The sequence below is a fragment of the Pollachius pollachius genome (genome assembly GCF_949987615.1).
Source record: "Pollachius pollachius genome assembly, chromosome: 1".
Taxonomy (NCBI): domain Eukaryota; kingdom Metazoa; phylum Chordata; class Actinopteri; order Gadiformes; family Gadidae; genus Pollachius; species Pollachius pollachius.
Window position 1 is genome coordinate 43,868,916 of NC_136934.1, and position 15,314 is coordinate 43,884,229.

The 15,314-nt window shown below is 41.2% G+C and overlaps 1 protein-coding gene across 1 annotated transcript; it reads right to left on the reverse strand.

Annotated features, from left to right (window-relative positions):
- Positions 1-34: 34 nt before the first annotated feature.
- Positions 35-14,801, reverse strand: LOC307073904 (B-cell receptor CD22-like). Its single transcript, XM_079733859.1, has 15 exons — positions 14,787-14,801; positions 13,971-14,026; positions 13,167-13,544; positions 12,544-12,813; positions 12,012-12,302; positions 6,134-6,415; positions 5,762-6,040; positions 4,259-4,525; positions 3,296-3,377; positions 3,138-3,192; positions 2,587-2,708; positions 1,992-2,043; positions 1,344-1,417; positions 1,183-1,246; positions 35-903 (listed from the first exon to the last, which is right to left on the reverse strand). Exons 2-15 carry the CDS (start codon positions 14,020-14,022, stop codon positions 784-786), a joined length of 2,388 nt encoding a protein of 795 aa, XP_079589985.1. The 5' UTR covers positions 14,023-14,026; positions 14,787-14,801; the 3' UTR covers positions 35-783.
- Positions 14,802-15,314: the final 513 nt, after the last annotated feature.

A 15,314-nucleotide genomic window follows, 5' to 3' on the forward strand; every position in this document is an offset into this window, starting at 1 on the left:
ACGGAGTCGTAACAGGACATTGCAGAACAAGACTTTGACCCAAATGTTCACATCACCGAAATGTGGATTTCGAAAATCACAGAAATCCCCTCCCCTATAATGTTCATTTAGATGAAGAAGAAGAAGAATACTTTGTGAAATTATTTGTATTGAATAATGGATAAATAATGTGTCTTTGCATCATTGATCAAATAATTAATTTCATCTTTCTTATGTAGAATTTGTACATCTTTGAAACATGATAGACACAATAATTGTTTTGTATTACTTCTTTATTTATAACCGTAACCTGTATTTGTGTATGTTATATAATTAGTCAGTTACATTGCGATTCTTGCAGCATATTGGTACATTTCCACTGTTTCTCTCATAAAGGTATGCAATGCTAGCGCCAGTAAAAGACTGGTTGTGTAATGGTGAGGAGTTTTTTTTCCTGCTAGAAAGCAGAAGCAAGACACAGTGAAGCAGTTCCTGTTGTCTCATGATCCAGCGCCCACGTCACAACCTTTAAGCCACACTCAGGAATCACAAAGCGTATTTGGGGACCCTTAACCAGGTATTCTGCATGAAGTGGCAGATCATCCTTTGCTTAATAGATAGATTCCCCACAACAGGAAATGTGAGTTAGGTTTCAGGGATTAACCTAAACCCTGACCTGAGCTGTTAAGCATGCACATTAAAATAAGAGCTGCAATGATGCTGAGCATATAGAACAGAACAGATAGTACCACATTCTGCTCCTCTCCTCCAACCATGGTAGGCTTCCTCATCTTCAATTCTTCCTCATCTTGTAGTCTTCTTGGTCTTGCTGGTCTTGCTCTTCTTTGCCATGAAGGTGGCCTGGGAATAGTTGAGCTCAATGTCCACCATCTGATTGTCCTCCTCGTCCAGGTTCCCATAGTTCTTTGAATTATGACATAGTTTAAGTATTATGGTGGGCTGCATTCTGTGGAAAGTTCTAAGTGTACCGAATACATGAACAGTCACAGACGATATGGATGTTAACTTTGTGTTTGTACAGTATTTAGAATGCCTTTACTGCTCCTCGCGCTTCTTCCTAGACGATGCTGTCCGGGAAACTTTAATTAGGTAACAGTAAGACTGGCCTCTTTAGGTCATTGAGGAACAATACAAGACAGTATGAAATATGAAATTGGCACGTGGACTGGAAGGAAAACTGACCTTGTTGGCTTTTTTTGCGTACACATCATTTTCCATCGCTGCTGGTGGGGAACACCTTTGACTCCTCAAAAACAAAATGTTCTCAGCACCTAATCTCTTATAATAATAATGTAATATATCATCCTTAACCACGTACACAAGGTCAAAATCAAGATACTCACAGGCCCTGAGTAGGGAAGTGCAAGGAAGCATAGTTCACTTCATCGCCTGCATGGCTATGGTCCCCTCTGATTGGCTGTCAGAAAGAGAAATAAATTAAAAAAAGGCTAAACTGAATCCATGTTTAGACTGCTACACCACAAACAGACCAGAACTGGCAGGGCGGGAATAACTGTAGGCAGGAAGTAGAAAGTGTCCAGGAAGAAGAAGGTAGACCGGATTCAGAAGTAGAAAGGACACAAATTCAACTGTATTGTGGTTGTGCAGAGTACAAGTACAGAAACAACAAAATGTATATGAGGATTGTGATGCCGCGGCTATGGGCGCGTCCTCACGCGTCCTTATTGGGGCCGCACCAAAGTGCTGATTGGTTGACTGGCGGCCATAAGTGTAAATCAAACCAATCAGGGCAGAGGACAGAGGTTGTTTACAATCCTTTTTCAAGTAACTTACAACTTCAGAATTTCCAATCTAAAATAGCAAGAAAAGCAACATAAAAATTAAGAAAGAAATTCATTAAGAGTTGCCATAACCCTTAGATCTCCAACTTCACACACCAAAGCAGAGGAGTTTAAAGGCAGCTCCAGCCCCAATCTCCTGGTAATAGTTATTCTGCTAAAATGATTGTGTGTAATTATCTTCCACCCCACCTGCATTCCAGTATGCAGCTTGACTGTACTGTACACTGTGTCGTTAGTGGACCTGTACAGAGACATTGACATCACAATATTAAAGCAGTAGACACTGGCTAAATACACAGTGGGCTTACCCCCAATTACACCCAGGACTATCCCCGTACTAACCCAGGACTAGCCCATAATACATCCAGGGCTAGCCCCCAACTTACCCAGGACTAGCCCCTAATACACCCAGGACCAACCCCAATACACCCACCCTCTAGAACATAGTCTACTCTAACCCCTCTAGATCAGTTTTTCCCTCAATGGAAAACATTTCAATGGAATACTTTTGATGGAATTCACAAAGTGACAAAAAAAATAATGGTAATAGACCATAATAATATTTAATTTACTGAGCAGTATTTACACTATTTAATTTCAATTTTCTTTCTTAGTTTTGCCATTATTGTTGATTTGACGAATTTAATAATAAAAGTGACAAAAAAAATTGACTGGAGTTATGCGTACAACGGCTTGGAAAACACTGTTCTAGATCATACAATCTGACCCTAGAACATTCAGTCTAACCCCTCTAGAATATACAGTCTAACTCTCTGCTTCTTACAGTCTCTCTGCACCAGCAGCAGTGGACTGGGGTGCCTGGGAGAAGGCGTGGCATGTGTGTGAGAGGCCTTGGTTTGGAAGAAGGTCATCTCTACTGCCACGAGCATCAGTAATTGGGGTCACCTGAGAGAGAGAGAGGGCGAGAGAGAGAGAGAGAGAGAGAGAGAGAGAGAGAGAGAGAGAGAGAGAGAGAGAGAGAGAGAGAGAGAGAGAGACGGACAGACAGACAGGGACACAGAGAGGGATAAAGACATCATTCTACGGCCCAGGTCTAGCAAACCAATATAGCCACCTTAGACTGAATTGAGACTGGGAGACATTACTTAGAAATTAAACATCTTACTGTATCATATTGGATGGGTGAATGGATGAAACATCTTACTGTATCGTATTGAATGGATGAATTATGTTGCATTGTATCGGATTGGTGAATGGATGAAATATCTTACTCTATCGTATTGGATGGGTGAATGGAAGGATGAAACATGGTACTGTATCGTATTGGAGGAGTGAATGGATGGACGAAAATACTTCAGCCACCAAATAAATTACCGGGCGAGACAGCAGGTCTGCGGAGCTTTCTGAAACTAACTTTTTTCTCTTGTGCCTACAAAGAAGAGAGTATTAAGGATCACTTTACCTTGTATCAAGGATACCAGAGAATTCTTCATAGTTGCTGGTGTAATAATAGAACAGTATTATAGTTTTACCTGCAGACCAGGTATGTGATCACCCCCAGCACCAGAATACAAACAAAAGGAATGGCCCAGAGGATCTCTACCAGACGCCATGCTAATCATCAGAGACAAGCAAAACCACGGTTAGCACATCTATCACAGAAAGCAGTCGGAACAACAGTCAGAACAACAGTCAGCACAATAATCTCAGAACAACATTCAGAACGACAATCACAGAACAACTGTCAGAACAACAATCACAGAACAACAATCTCAGAACAACAGTCAGACCAACAGTCACAGAACAACAATCTCAGAACAACAGTCAGAACAATAGTCACAGAACAACAGTCACATGACAACAGTCACATGACAACAGTCACAGGACGACAGTCAGAACAACAGTCACAGGACAACCATCAGAACAGTCACAGGACAAAAGTCACAGGAAAACAGTCAGAAAAACATTCAGAACAGTCACAGGACAAAAGTCCAAACAACAGTCCGAACAACACTCACAGAACAACAATCACATGACAACAGTCACAGGACAACAGTCCGAACAACAGTCACAGGACAACAGTCAGAACAACACTCACAGAACAACAATCACAGAACAACAATCTCAGAACAACAGTCACAGAACCAGACACACAGGACAACAGTCCGAACAACACTCACAGAACAACAATCACAGAACAACAGTCAGAAGAACAACAGTCACAGAACAACTGTCACAGAACAACAGTCATATAACAACAGTTACAGAATAAAAGTCAGAACAGCCATAGGCCCAACAACAACATTCAGATCAACAGTAATAACAGCAACAGGCGGAACAAAAACATTCAGAACAACAGGAAGACCAACAGTCAGAAAAACTGGAAGAATAATAGAACAGCAGTCAGGACAACAACCAGCCTTTCAAAGCAAGACTTCTGTATCGAAGCTCACGTAAAACCAGGCCCTATCTGAGCATGAGGAAGCTGTACTGACTGTTGAGGAACAATTGGACTGGGTTGGAATCTTTTCCGCCTATTTCGTTGGAGGCATAACAGTGGTAGATCCCGGGATGGTATGGATGGACGGTCAGGTTTTGACCGCTCTCGACAGACACCAAATTTGATGTGTTGTCCCGCTTCTTGTACCACTTGTACGAACTGACAGGTGGAAAGCTGGTACTATGACAGCTCAGTTGAATTGGAGCGCCAGCATCGTACTCATCTCCACTCAACACTGTGATTGTTGCATTTTTGGGAGCATCTAGGAAGGGATCAGTCACAGAAAAAAAGGGACAAAAAAAGTTTGTTTAATGGCGCAAAACACCACCTCAAGTATGATAACCAATAGTTTATAGTGTTAGCAAGGAGGTAAAATCAGGGCGAATTTGTACTAAAAAAACTGATAGCATTACGCTTATCGTGTCAAAACTGTAAAAAACACATAAAGTACTTACTCTACAATAAACCCAGGACTAACCCCCAAATACACCCAGGACTAACCCCAAATACACCCAGGACTAACCCCCAAATACACCCAGGACTAACCCCCAAATACACCCAGGACTAACCCCTAAATACACCCAGGACTAACCCCAAATACACCCAGGACTAACCCCAAATACACCCAGGACTAACCCCCAAATACACCCAGGACTAACCCCCAAATACACCCAGGACTAACCCCCAAATACACCCAGGACTAACCCCAAATACACCCAGGACTAACCCCCAAATACACCCAGGACTAACCCCCAAATACACCCAGGACTAACCCCCAAATACACCCAGGACTAACCCCCAAATACACCCAGGACTAACCCCCAAATACACCCAGGACTAACCCCCAAATACACCCAGGACTAACCCCCAAATACACCCAGGACTAACCCCAAATACACCCACGACTAACCCCCAAATACACCCAGGACTAACCCCCAAATACACCCAGGACTAACCCCCAAATACACCCAGGACTAACCCCCAAATACACCCAGGACTTACCCCCAAATACACCCAGGACTAACCCCAAATACACCCAGGACTAACCCCCAAATACACCCAGGACTTACCCCCAAATACACCCAGGACTAACCCCCAAATACACCCAGGACTAACCCCCAAATACACCCAGGACTAACCCCCAAATACACCCAGGACTAACCCCAAATACACCCAGGACTAACCCCAAATACACCCAGGACTAACCCCAAATACACCCAGGATTAACCCCCAAATACACCCAGGACTAACCCCCAAATACACCCAGGACTAACCCCCAAATACACCCAGGACTAACCCCCAAACTGACTCGCACTGGGATCGGACCAAAATAGCATTTTACCTATCATATTTGTTATGTTTTGCCGAGACGAGAATCTGATCACAAACCTTAATTGTTCACATCACATGTATTCGATCAAATGTCAGGAGAGAGGCGAGAGAGATGATATCAGCTATTTATATCGAGGCCGGTGATGGTGCAACCATCTGGACTCACAGTCCACCGTCACCCCAACTCCTTCGGCCACTCTGGTTCCCACTTGGTTCTGGGCCCTGCAGCGGTACCACCCATGGTTGGCCGAAGTGACCGACGTTATGTTCAGCTTCTGGTCGGATCCTACGACCTCCTCCTGGCCGTCGCTGGTCCGGGTCCAGCTGTAGTTGCTGACAGTAGGGACGGACTTGGCCTCACAGAACAGCTCCAGTGACATTCCTTCAGTCAGTGCCAAAGTTGTATTCGGGTTGTGCCCTTGAACACCCACATTCTGAGGAGCATCTAGAGAACGGTAGTAGGATCAAAGACAGCTGTTTATCCATATATACGACTAACATACATGAATACTGTTAACACATAGTGAACACAACTCACAGTTGACCGTTAAGTCCGTCTCCGCTCGGTTGGATCCTTGGGTGTTCTTAGCTCTGCAGGTGTAGCGGCCGGCCGAGGCAGACGTCACATTGAGCCTCTTGGTCAGAGAGGCTGCGTTGGAGACATGGTGGAGGAGGTGATGCATGCTCGGATCTTTGGCGGAGCTCCATGACAGGTTCAGGCTGGAGGGGAGGGGCCAGCTGTCCACATTGCAGTGGATAGTGATTTCCTCACCCTCTGTGGCCAACTTTACCACAGACAGAACCGGCAGGGCAGGAGCAACTGTAGGCAGGAAGTACAAAGTATACAGGAGGAAGAAGGTAGACCGGATTCAGAAGTAGAAAGGACACAAATTCAACTATATTGTGGTTGTGCAGAGTACAAGTACAGAAACAACAAAATGTATATGGGGATTGTGATGCCGCGGCTATGGGCGCGTCCTCACGCGTCCTTATTGGGGCCGCAGCAATACATTTCTCTCGCATGCAGTCAATTAATCAGTTGCGGTAAAACTCTGTGTTGTGCAGGTAAAAATTAATCAGGTGTCTGCATAATGTCTTGATTTAGGAATTATGTGATTGTGTAGCGTGTTTGCTTATTGAGTCGTAAAAATACAACTGCTCGCCGCCGTTGTCAGCTGTGCTTTCCATGCTGCTTCTAGGAAGCGTGCGACCGTCCGGTATGAAGGTATTATTGTAGCAAAAGTCTTTAGCACCTGTAACTGCAGATTTTGAACTGTGACTGTAGTACATTAAAGTCACAGTAAATTTGAAGTTGTATATATTTATTTTGCATGTGTACTCTAAAGTCACAAATGTGTAACAGTACATTTGAAGTCGTACATATTTTTTCTACCATTGTAAACACAAAATAGGGTCTACGAGTATGCAAGTCTGTGTTACAGGTTCACAAATCCTTTTGCTACAATCATTGCAGAGCAGTTGGTGCAAAACACATTCGCACACCCATGTTTCGTAATCTGAGAACATGCCCAAAATGTGTGCATTCGTAAACCCAAATTTTGAACTAATGCATCAGAAGTTGCACATCTGTGAAAAATGTACCTCACAAATAAAATGATATAGAACGCTATGTTGATTCAGCATTTTAATGAGCGAGCACAAGTCCGTCGTTACAAATGCTTGAATCTGCTCCTGCAAGTCTCAGCTGTGGGGTTTTTTGCAGGTAGTTTTGCATCACTCTAGGTGGTACATGTGTAGCAAAAAGTGATATGTATCCGTATGAGACAGAGCGTCCGTGGGCGGGACATAATTGCAGCACTAACCAATGAAAGTCGCCGGCAGGGGGTGCATTTTTCAAACTACACTGAGACCATCCAAGCAAACTCTTACTTTCTGGAGTCTTGAAAGTAGACAAGAGGGCATCCTACACGACGGAGTTGGGTATCTTACATTATGTCAAATTAAATTACTTAATTCAACTGAATTCCTCCCAAATTATTGCATTAACATGGCGCAAGTGTCCTTCAATGTATTTTAATGGTCTGCTTGGATGGTGCAACTTCTGATGCATTAGTTCCAAATTTGGGTTTACGAATGCACACATTTTGGGCATGTTCCCAGATTATGAAACACGGGTGTGCGAGTGTGTTTTGCACCAACTGCTCTGCAATGATTGTAGCAAAAGGATTTGTGCACTTGTAACACAGACTTGCGTACTCGTAGATCCTATTTTGTGTTTACAATGGTAGAAAAAATATTTACGACTTCAAATGTACTGTTACACATTTGTGAATTTAGAGTACACATGCAAAATAAATGTATACAACTTCAAATTTACTGTGACTTTAGTGTGTACGCATTCAAAATCTGCAGTTACAGGTGCTAAAGACTTTTGCTACAATAATACCTTCATAATCCGGGGACAGCTATATGGTGCGGGGGCATGCGCGAAGGACGCAGTTGGGTCATTCCTAGTATTCGGTGCCATTTGAGTCCCCATAGCCTAACATGGTATATTTTTTGTAAAAATTGGCCAATACTTATTTTTAAAAGCTCATCTTATATAGTTAACCCCCCTCTACCGTAGAACACAACAGTATGTCCCCAGGATTAATTGCATTTAAAATAATTCCTCTAACTTTAGCACAAACAACTAAACTGCCATGTCCCCAATCGTGTTTGCTCAACTTCAGTTACAAATATAAGTAATAAAAATCAAAGAAATTCTACATTTGTCATTTTTGTTCTATAGCTTTGTTTATAATATTCCTTACCAAATGTTATTTTTTGTGATTAAAACATTTTTAAGACTTTAAGTATTTAAAATATGTTGTGTCCCTGAATCGACTGTCCCCCCTGTTACTCTGATGCAAGTCCCCCTGAACACCCCCCTCCGACTATCCCTCTAGTCACATGACTCAACAAGTAACATTACTTTTTGGAGGGAAATCACCTACAAGAAGCAGAGGAGGTATCACTCTTTAATCAACCTTTTATTCAATGTTTTAGAAAGCTTGACTGATGCGGTAAAGCATAACATGTCCACCCTGTTATGCTTATAAATAGTGGAAACTGATCCTTTTTTGTAATTTTGAATATATGGTTAAAAAACATGTTAAAAATCCTCCTCAGTGGTCAACATTAGCTAGCTTCTTCTGCATCACATGAGTAGTAATAGCTAAATTTAGCATAAAATGTCCCCCCTGTTACTGTCCCCCCTGTTACTGTTTTACACAGTAACAGGGGGGACACATAGTAACTGGGTGGATGTAAGAGGGCTAGATGAATAAGTGTTTCCAGTTTGTATTGGATTTTTTATACATTATTATGCCTTTTTTGTTCCATACTTCCATAAGATTCCATAAGATTTTTTAAAAATGGTTTGCATGTAATTATCAGGGAATGGCGCCGTTGTCTGCCGCAGAAAAGCAACGGCGCTACAGGGCTCGTCGGGATGTAGACCATGAAAGACGGCAGCAATACCTCAATAAAGAGAAGGAGAGGTGGAGAAAGGACATTGATGAAGGGAGAAAAAAGAAAGTGTCAGACCTAAGCGAAAGAGAGAAGAGTGCAGTAAGAAAGAAATGGCGAGAAAGAAAGAGAAAGCTGAGGAAAAATGACAGAGCCAGGACGACCTTTCAGTCAATGAACTCTCCTCCTACAAGTCCAGAAAAGGTCAACAATCACTGTGAAGAAAAATGTGATGACAACAGAGGATGAACTTGTAAGTGAATTTCATGACAGGCTGTTTAGATTTAGGCGACACATCTTTAATATCAGGTGGCAGTACGGGGCCTACAGACAGCTCAGAGAAAACTTGAGGAACAACGAATGTCTACTACATGTAGATTTCAGTGAGAACTACTCCTGTAAGTATTCTCAAGAAATTCAATCGGTCCATTTTGGAGGGTCACATCAGCAAGCAACCCTGCATACAGGAGTGCTGTACACTGCAGCTGAGCAGTCCCCAGTGACGTTCTGCTCCATCTCGCCTTCTAAGCGGCACGATCCCCCAGCTATCTGGGCCCACCTCGACCCTGTGTTAGACATGGTGAGGGAGAGATACCCTCTGATTAATCGCCTTCATGTCTTCAGTGACGGCCCAGCTACACAATACAAACAGAAGGGAAATCCTTTACCTAATCTCAAAAGAGCCTTTCAAGAAAGGCTTTAAAGATATCAGCTGGAACTTTTTTGAGGACAGCCATGGAAAGGGAGCTCCAGATGGTGTCGGGGGTACCCTTAAAAGATCAGCTGACCAAATCGTCCGCCATGGAGGAGATATCCCCAACGCAGAGGCTATGCTCCACCAGTTGAGGAGCGTGGGTACTTCGGTGGAACTTTTTTTTGTGGGAGAAGGAGATGTTGAGAGGAAAGTGCAGGAAATGATGGAAGCGCCCCATTTGTTCCTGTCAAAGGAACAATGAAAATCCACCAAGTCATCAGTTTCTCTCCAGGGACAATTAAATACCGGGACATAACTTGCCTTTGTCAGGCAGACAAAGGTGTACTGGATTGTGCCTGCTATGGGATAAAGGAGGTGAGCCTGGGAGAAGAGGCAAGCCTGCAGTGCACTGAAGAGCCTTCACGGCCTGAGGCCATCATGAAAGAAAACATTGGGCAGTGGTGCATTGTCAAATATGATGGTGAACCCTACCCAGGAATCATCCTGGAAGTTGAAGAAGACGTAAGAGTAAAATGCATGCATAAGAATGGGATCAACAAGTTCTACTGGCCAGGTCCACGAGAGGACATTAGCTGGTACAGAGATGACCAGATTGTGTGCCTGATGAAAGAGCCACAACCTTTGAATAAGAGGTCTGTCCAGCTAGAGAAGGAAGTGTGGAAGTTACTAGAAAACCTGGGTTGCTGGTCTGATAAATAGTTTGCTGTTGCCAAAACAACTGTGAGGTCAAAGACTGAAAAATGTTCCAGATGTTTCTTTTGGGTGTGCAGTACATTTGATGGTTGAAGTGTGTATGTGTGTGTGTAGTGTGTGTGTGTGTGTGTGTGTGTGTGTGTGTGTGTGTGTGGGGGGGGGGGGGGGGGGGGCGAGTTATTTTGCTGTTGCTGATTTGCTATATAGGTTTGGGGCAGTTATCCTCATAAATGGGTTGTTAGTGAAGATCATTTTTACATTATCAATGTTTATGTGAATGTTCTAAGGTAAATTAACTGCCTTTCTTTCATGAAATATATATTGTGATGTCCACCCTGTTACGTCCTGTACACCCTGTTACTCTTCTGTCCACCCTGTTACCTGTGTGTTTATTGATAATAATTAAATGAAATCATCAAAAAATATGTATATCTTTGTGGTTGCTTAAAGGGAGTAAATTGACTAAATTAAATTACTAAAAAAATGGGCCAAATCCCATTAAAATTCCTTTTTATACTAAAAGAAATGTGTTGAAATTACATTGTGTCCTAAAATAACACATGTCTTTTCTCAAGATAATGCTTGTTTATGAGTTTTTGTTAAAATACATTTGCAGGGTTAAATAAGGGACATTATATCTCTAAGAAAATGTAAATTTTATAACAGCTGCGAATTCAAATCATTTTTTAATAGAAATGAGAATGTCCCGTAACAGGGTGGACATTTGGCCTTTGTTAGGTGTGAAGAATTTGGTCAAAATTATTAAAATATAATATCCTGAGCTGGACCAATATATTTTTCTTATAATTTAACATGCCCTCCTTCAGATGATGAGATAAAATCATGGAACATTTTAAAGTTTTTGATAGAAAGTTACCAGACTGAAATGGCACCGAATAGTAGGAATGACCCAGTTGCGTCTTCGCTAATTCAATTATCTTTCTCGTAACATGTACTTTGTATGTAGTGGCATGTGTCCATGCAGGAATAATAACCGTAAGGCCTGATAGAGTGAATTTATTATCAGTACCTTTTTAACCAGTTTGATGCATATTTGTTGGATGGCAGGTGAACACCCCCGTCTGTGTTTCATGTATTGGTATGTACCAATTTCGGGGGTTTGTCTAGCAGATATAAGGGAGGTGTGTTAGTGGAATAGGGAGGAGCTAGAAGGCGGACGCTATACTGTGCTGTCTGATAACCTCAGTTGTGTGAGAATAAATTGAATCAATTAATTTTAGCCTGCCTACTTCCTTTTTGTGCCGATCCTAAGAGCCTCGACATTCTACCCTTTGACAGGGATCAAAATAGAAGTTCAAAAGAGCAATTAAGGTGCATTTTGAATATGGATTGTCATATAGTGCAATACAGCAGCAAAGTTAAAGTGACCTAGTGAGGTATGAGCAGCATGAGATGGGTATAACGGATAAGAGCAGCATTGATAGAGAGTATGATAAGTATGAACAGTATGATAATAAATAGTAAACCTACACACGCACCTCCACCCATATACCTAGGGCCTGGGGGGCATACTTACAGAGTACCTCGACACAGTAGCTACTGCTGTTCTCCCCTCGTCCAAGGGGGTTGGAGGCGCTGCAGTGGTAGCAGCCGTGGTCCGACCTTGTTACACGCTTGATCTCCAGCCAGTTGTTGGAGGTCCGATTGCGCCACCCTGGAGAGTGGGTGGTCCCGTTCTTCGAGTCCTTGGGGAGGAACCAGGTGTAGACAGGGGCAGGAACCGCCTCGGCTGAACAGGTCAGTGTTAGAGACTCTCCCAGAGTCACAATTTTCCCTGTCCCATTTAGAACGGGCTTCCTAGGAGTGTCTGATGTAAGAATATCAAATATTTAATATTACACTCATCACAAGTATAATCAAAAAATACAAAACGGACCCACTTCTGGCAAACTCATAGAGCTGATTGGCTGGGTTAATGGATGAAGCATGTAACTGTATCGTAAGGGACGGGTGAATGGATGAATTGTAATCTACAGTTAGACTCATGTAACGAGTTAGCTAACAGCTAGAGTCATGTATTGATGAGCGAGTTATGTTTGAGGACTTACACTGTACAGTCAGAGTGATGTTCTGGCGGAGACACTCGTTGATTAACCCCGGTACGTCACACAACAGTTCTCTTTGGTGGTCCATCCAGTTGACCCTGAGCCTGGCCACTGTGCTTGTTTTGCTACTTTCATTCAACAAGGCGTGCGTCGGGAGCCCTGTGATGAGAGGTCGCGTGCCACACGAACTCGATGTAGAACAGTTGAAGACGGCCTCATCAGATTCATTCAAATATTTTGTACTTGTCTGAAAACTGACTTTGCATGGATTTTCTGCAAACAACAGGGGGAAAGATTTAGGTTTTGTATGATACATAGCATCGAAACTAATTCAATATAGTCTGAGTTAGCTTTAGTAAACTACTATATATATATCTATAGTCACAATCATACTTACATAATTGCACTCAAACACAAAAACACAAACATTAACATACACACACACATATATATATATATATATATATATATATATATATAAACACACATATATTTATGCATATATATACATGGGTTATGTTGTTTGAAATAACAGCAACTCAAAAACACACATTTAGAAATATAATGGGATTAGGGTTATTGCTTACAAATAGATTTATATATATATATATATCACTTCCACTTACCATGAACTTGAAGCTTCGCCTCAGGCTTTGTGAAAAAACGGTTTTCGAAACTTTCACCTTCAAATCTAAAAGAATAGTTACCGCTGTCATTCATGCGGAGACAGCAGATATGAAGCTCCCACTCATTTTTACTGTGGGAGACCTTCACTCGACCCTCAAAGTCCTGATGGGCCTTTTTTTTCTCGCCCTTGCTGTACAACACTGTGCCTTGAAAATTTACTAATGCCAAACTATAGTTTGCATTTTTATACCAGAACCAGGTAGAAGATTCATCTGAGTAAACGTCAGAACCGGTACATTTGATCTGAACAGACTCGCCCTCTTTGGCAGTCACATTAGTTTCCTTCAATTCAAAGCTTAATCCTTGGCACAAGGAATCTGTAGGGAAGGAAACAGCAGATTTAGACTGTACAAGTAACATGTACATGTAATGTAACATGAATTAATATTGCTCTTATACTGTATAAGTATTTACTACATGCATGTACTAACAAAGCTCTTATACTGTACTTCTATGTACTATCTGCTAACATAGCTCTTATACTGTACCATTATGTACTATTTACTAACACATCTCTCATACTGTACTAGTATGTTCTATGTTCTAATATAGCTCTTGTCCTGTACTAGTTTGTATGTATTTATGTAGCTCTAACATTTAGAACATGAACAGATTTGTATACACCTAGCTGTGCTTGAATTAAAAAGCCCATTTCAAAATGTATATATGTATAATTAGATCCGTAACACAGGTAGGACAACAGTACTAGCATTTAAAGTACTAGTGCTTATTTATTTTCCTACTTCTTTTAAGCAGCATAAGTCCCACCGCCACTACCGGAGTCCACCAGAACATGGTTCTGAAACAAGAAGATTCTGATCGTTTCATTAGTTCTAATGTGTCTATACATATACACTAGCGTTCAAAGGTCTGAGGTCACCCAGACACTTTTCATATTTTCCATGAAAACTCACAATTTTGTTCAACAGTTTTCAGCTGCTCTAACAGAACTGCACAAGGGTTTTCTAATCATCATTAGCTAAACAATGTACCATTAGAACACATGTGTGATGGTGGCTGGAAATGGGCCTCTGTACATCTATGTAGATATTCCATAAAAAATCTGCCGTTTCCAGCTAGAATATTAATTTACCACATTAACAATGTCTAGTCTGTATTTCTGAGTAATTGAATGTTATCTTCATTGGAAAAAACGTTTATTTCCTGTTATTCTAAACTTTGGTGTGCAGCTGCAAAAAAAAAGTGAACAAAGTTCTGCTTCACTGGTCAAGCCTAACTGACACCACACCCATAGCATATTAACAACACTGATAACATACATATATGTATATATCTACACATCATTCAGTCAAAAGAAGAACATAACAAATGTAAACATAATAAAAAACACAAGACTTTTCAATTATTTAACAAAAACATAATTTAATAATTTTCTTAAAATAATTATTATTGTACTGTACATGTATATTGCTATATTCTTTAGGCTGATATACAGGGTATATACTTTGAAGGCCTACATTTTACATCAATTATTCAGATAAATACACATGAAAATCTTTGAGTTAGAGTTCCCAGGTCTACAGTTGAATAGTTCTTACCTTTGGGTGTCTCTCTCTCTATCTCTAGTCCAGACTGAAAGAGGAAGCAGAGTTTCTCTAGCTTATCATCAGAGAGGAGCACTTTCCTGTCTCCACCTTATACATAGACACAGCAGCAGTGGCCTGAGTGTGAATTATATACCTTTAATAGATTAATAATGTTGATTGTGGGCAAAATATAAAAAATATATGTTATTAATATGTTTGGGGCGGTAAACTAAATTACCAACCATTCAGACTGAAGCAGAAAGTCATAGTGATTATATTAAGACAGACCTGTATGTTATTTATATGATCCATGATTTGGTTAAGTATTAGCCAATGATATTCATCTAGTAAAAATGTGTGTCTAAGTCAAGATGCAGCTATGTTTATTCATAGGGTCTTTCTTTTTGAGTTTAGTCTAATGGATTAACTGTAAGAAAGCTAGCCAAGGCTTGAGTAACGTTGGACTGTTGGACTAAAGATTATTAAGGATTATACTTTTAATTCACAATGTGGGCCATGTAGACTATATTTTGTTTTGAT

What these genes read in the sequence shown, in the direction of transcription:
- LOC307073904 (XM_079733859.1), bottom strand. Translation starts at nt 14,022, where the DNA reads ATGTTCTGGTGGACTCCGGTAGTGGCGGTGGGACTTATGCTGCTTAAA. An exon ending in AGTCCAATTGTTCCTCAACA is followed by an intron (nt 3,378 to 4,258) that starts GTCAGTACAGCT and finishes TCTGATGATTAG; the next exon opens with CATGGCGTCTGGTAGAGATC. An exon ending in AGCTGCATACTGGAATGCAG is followed by an intron (nt 1,418 to 1,991) that starts GTGGGGTGGAAG and finishes TCTTTCTGACAG; the next exon opens with CCAATCAGAGGGGACCATAG.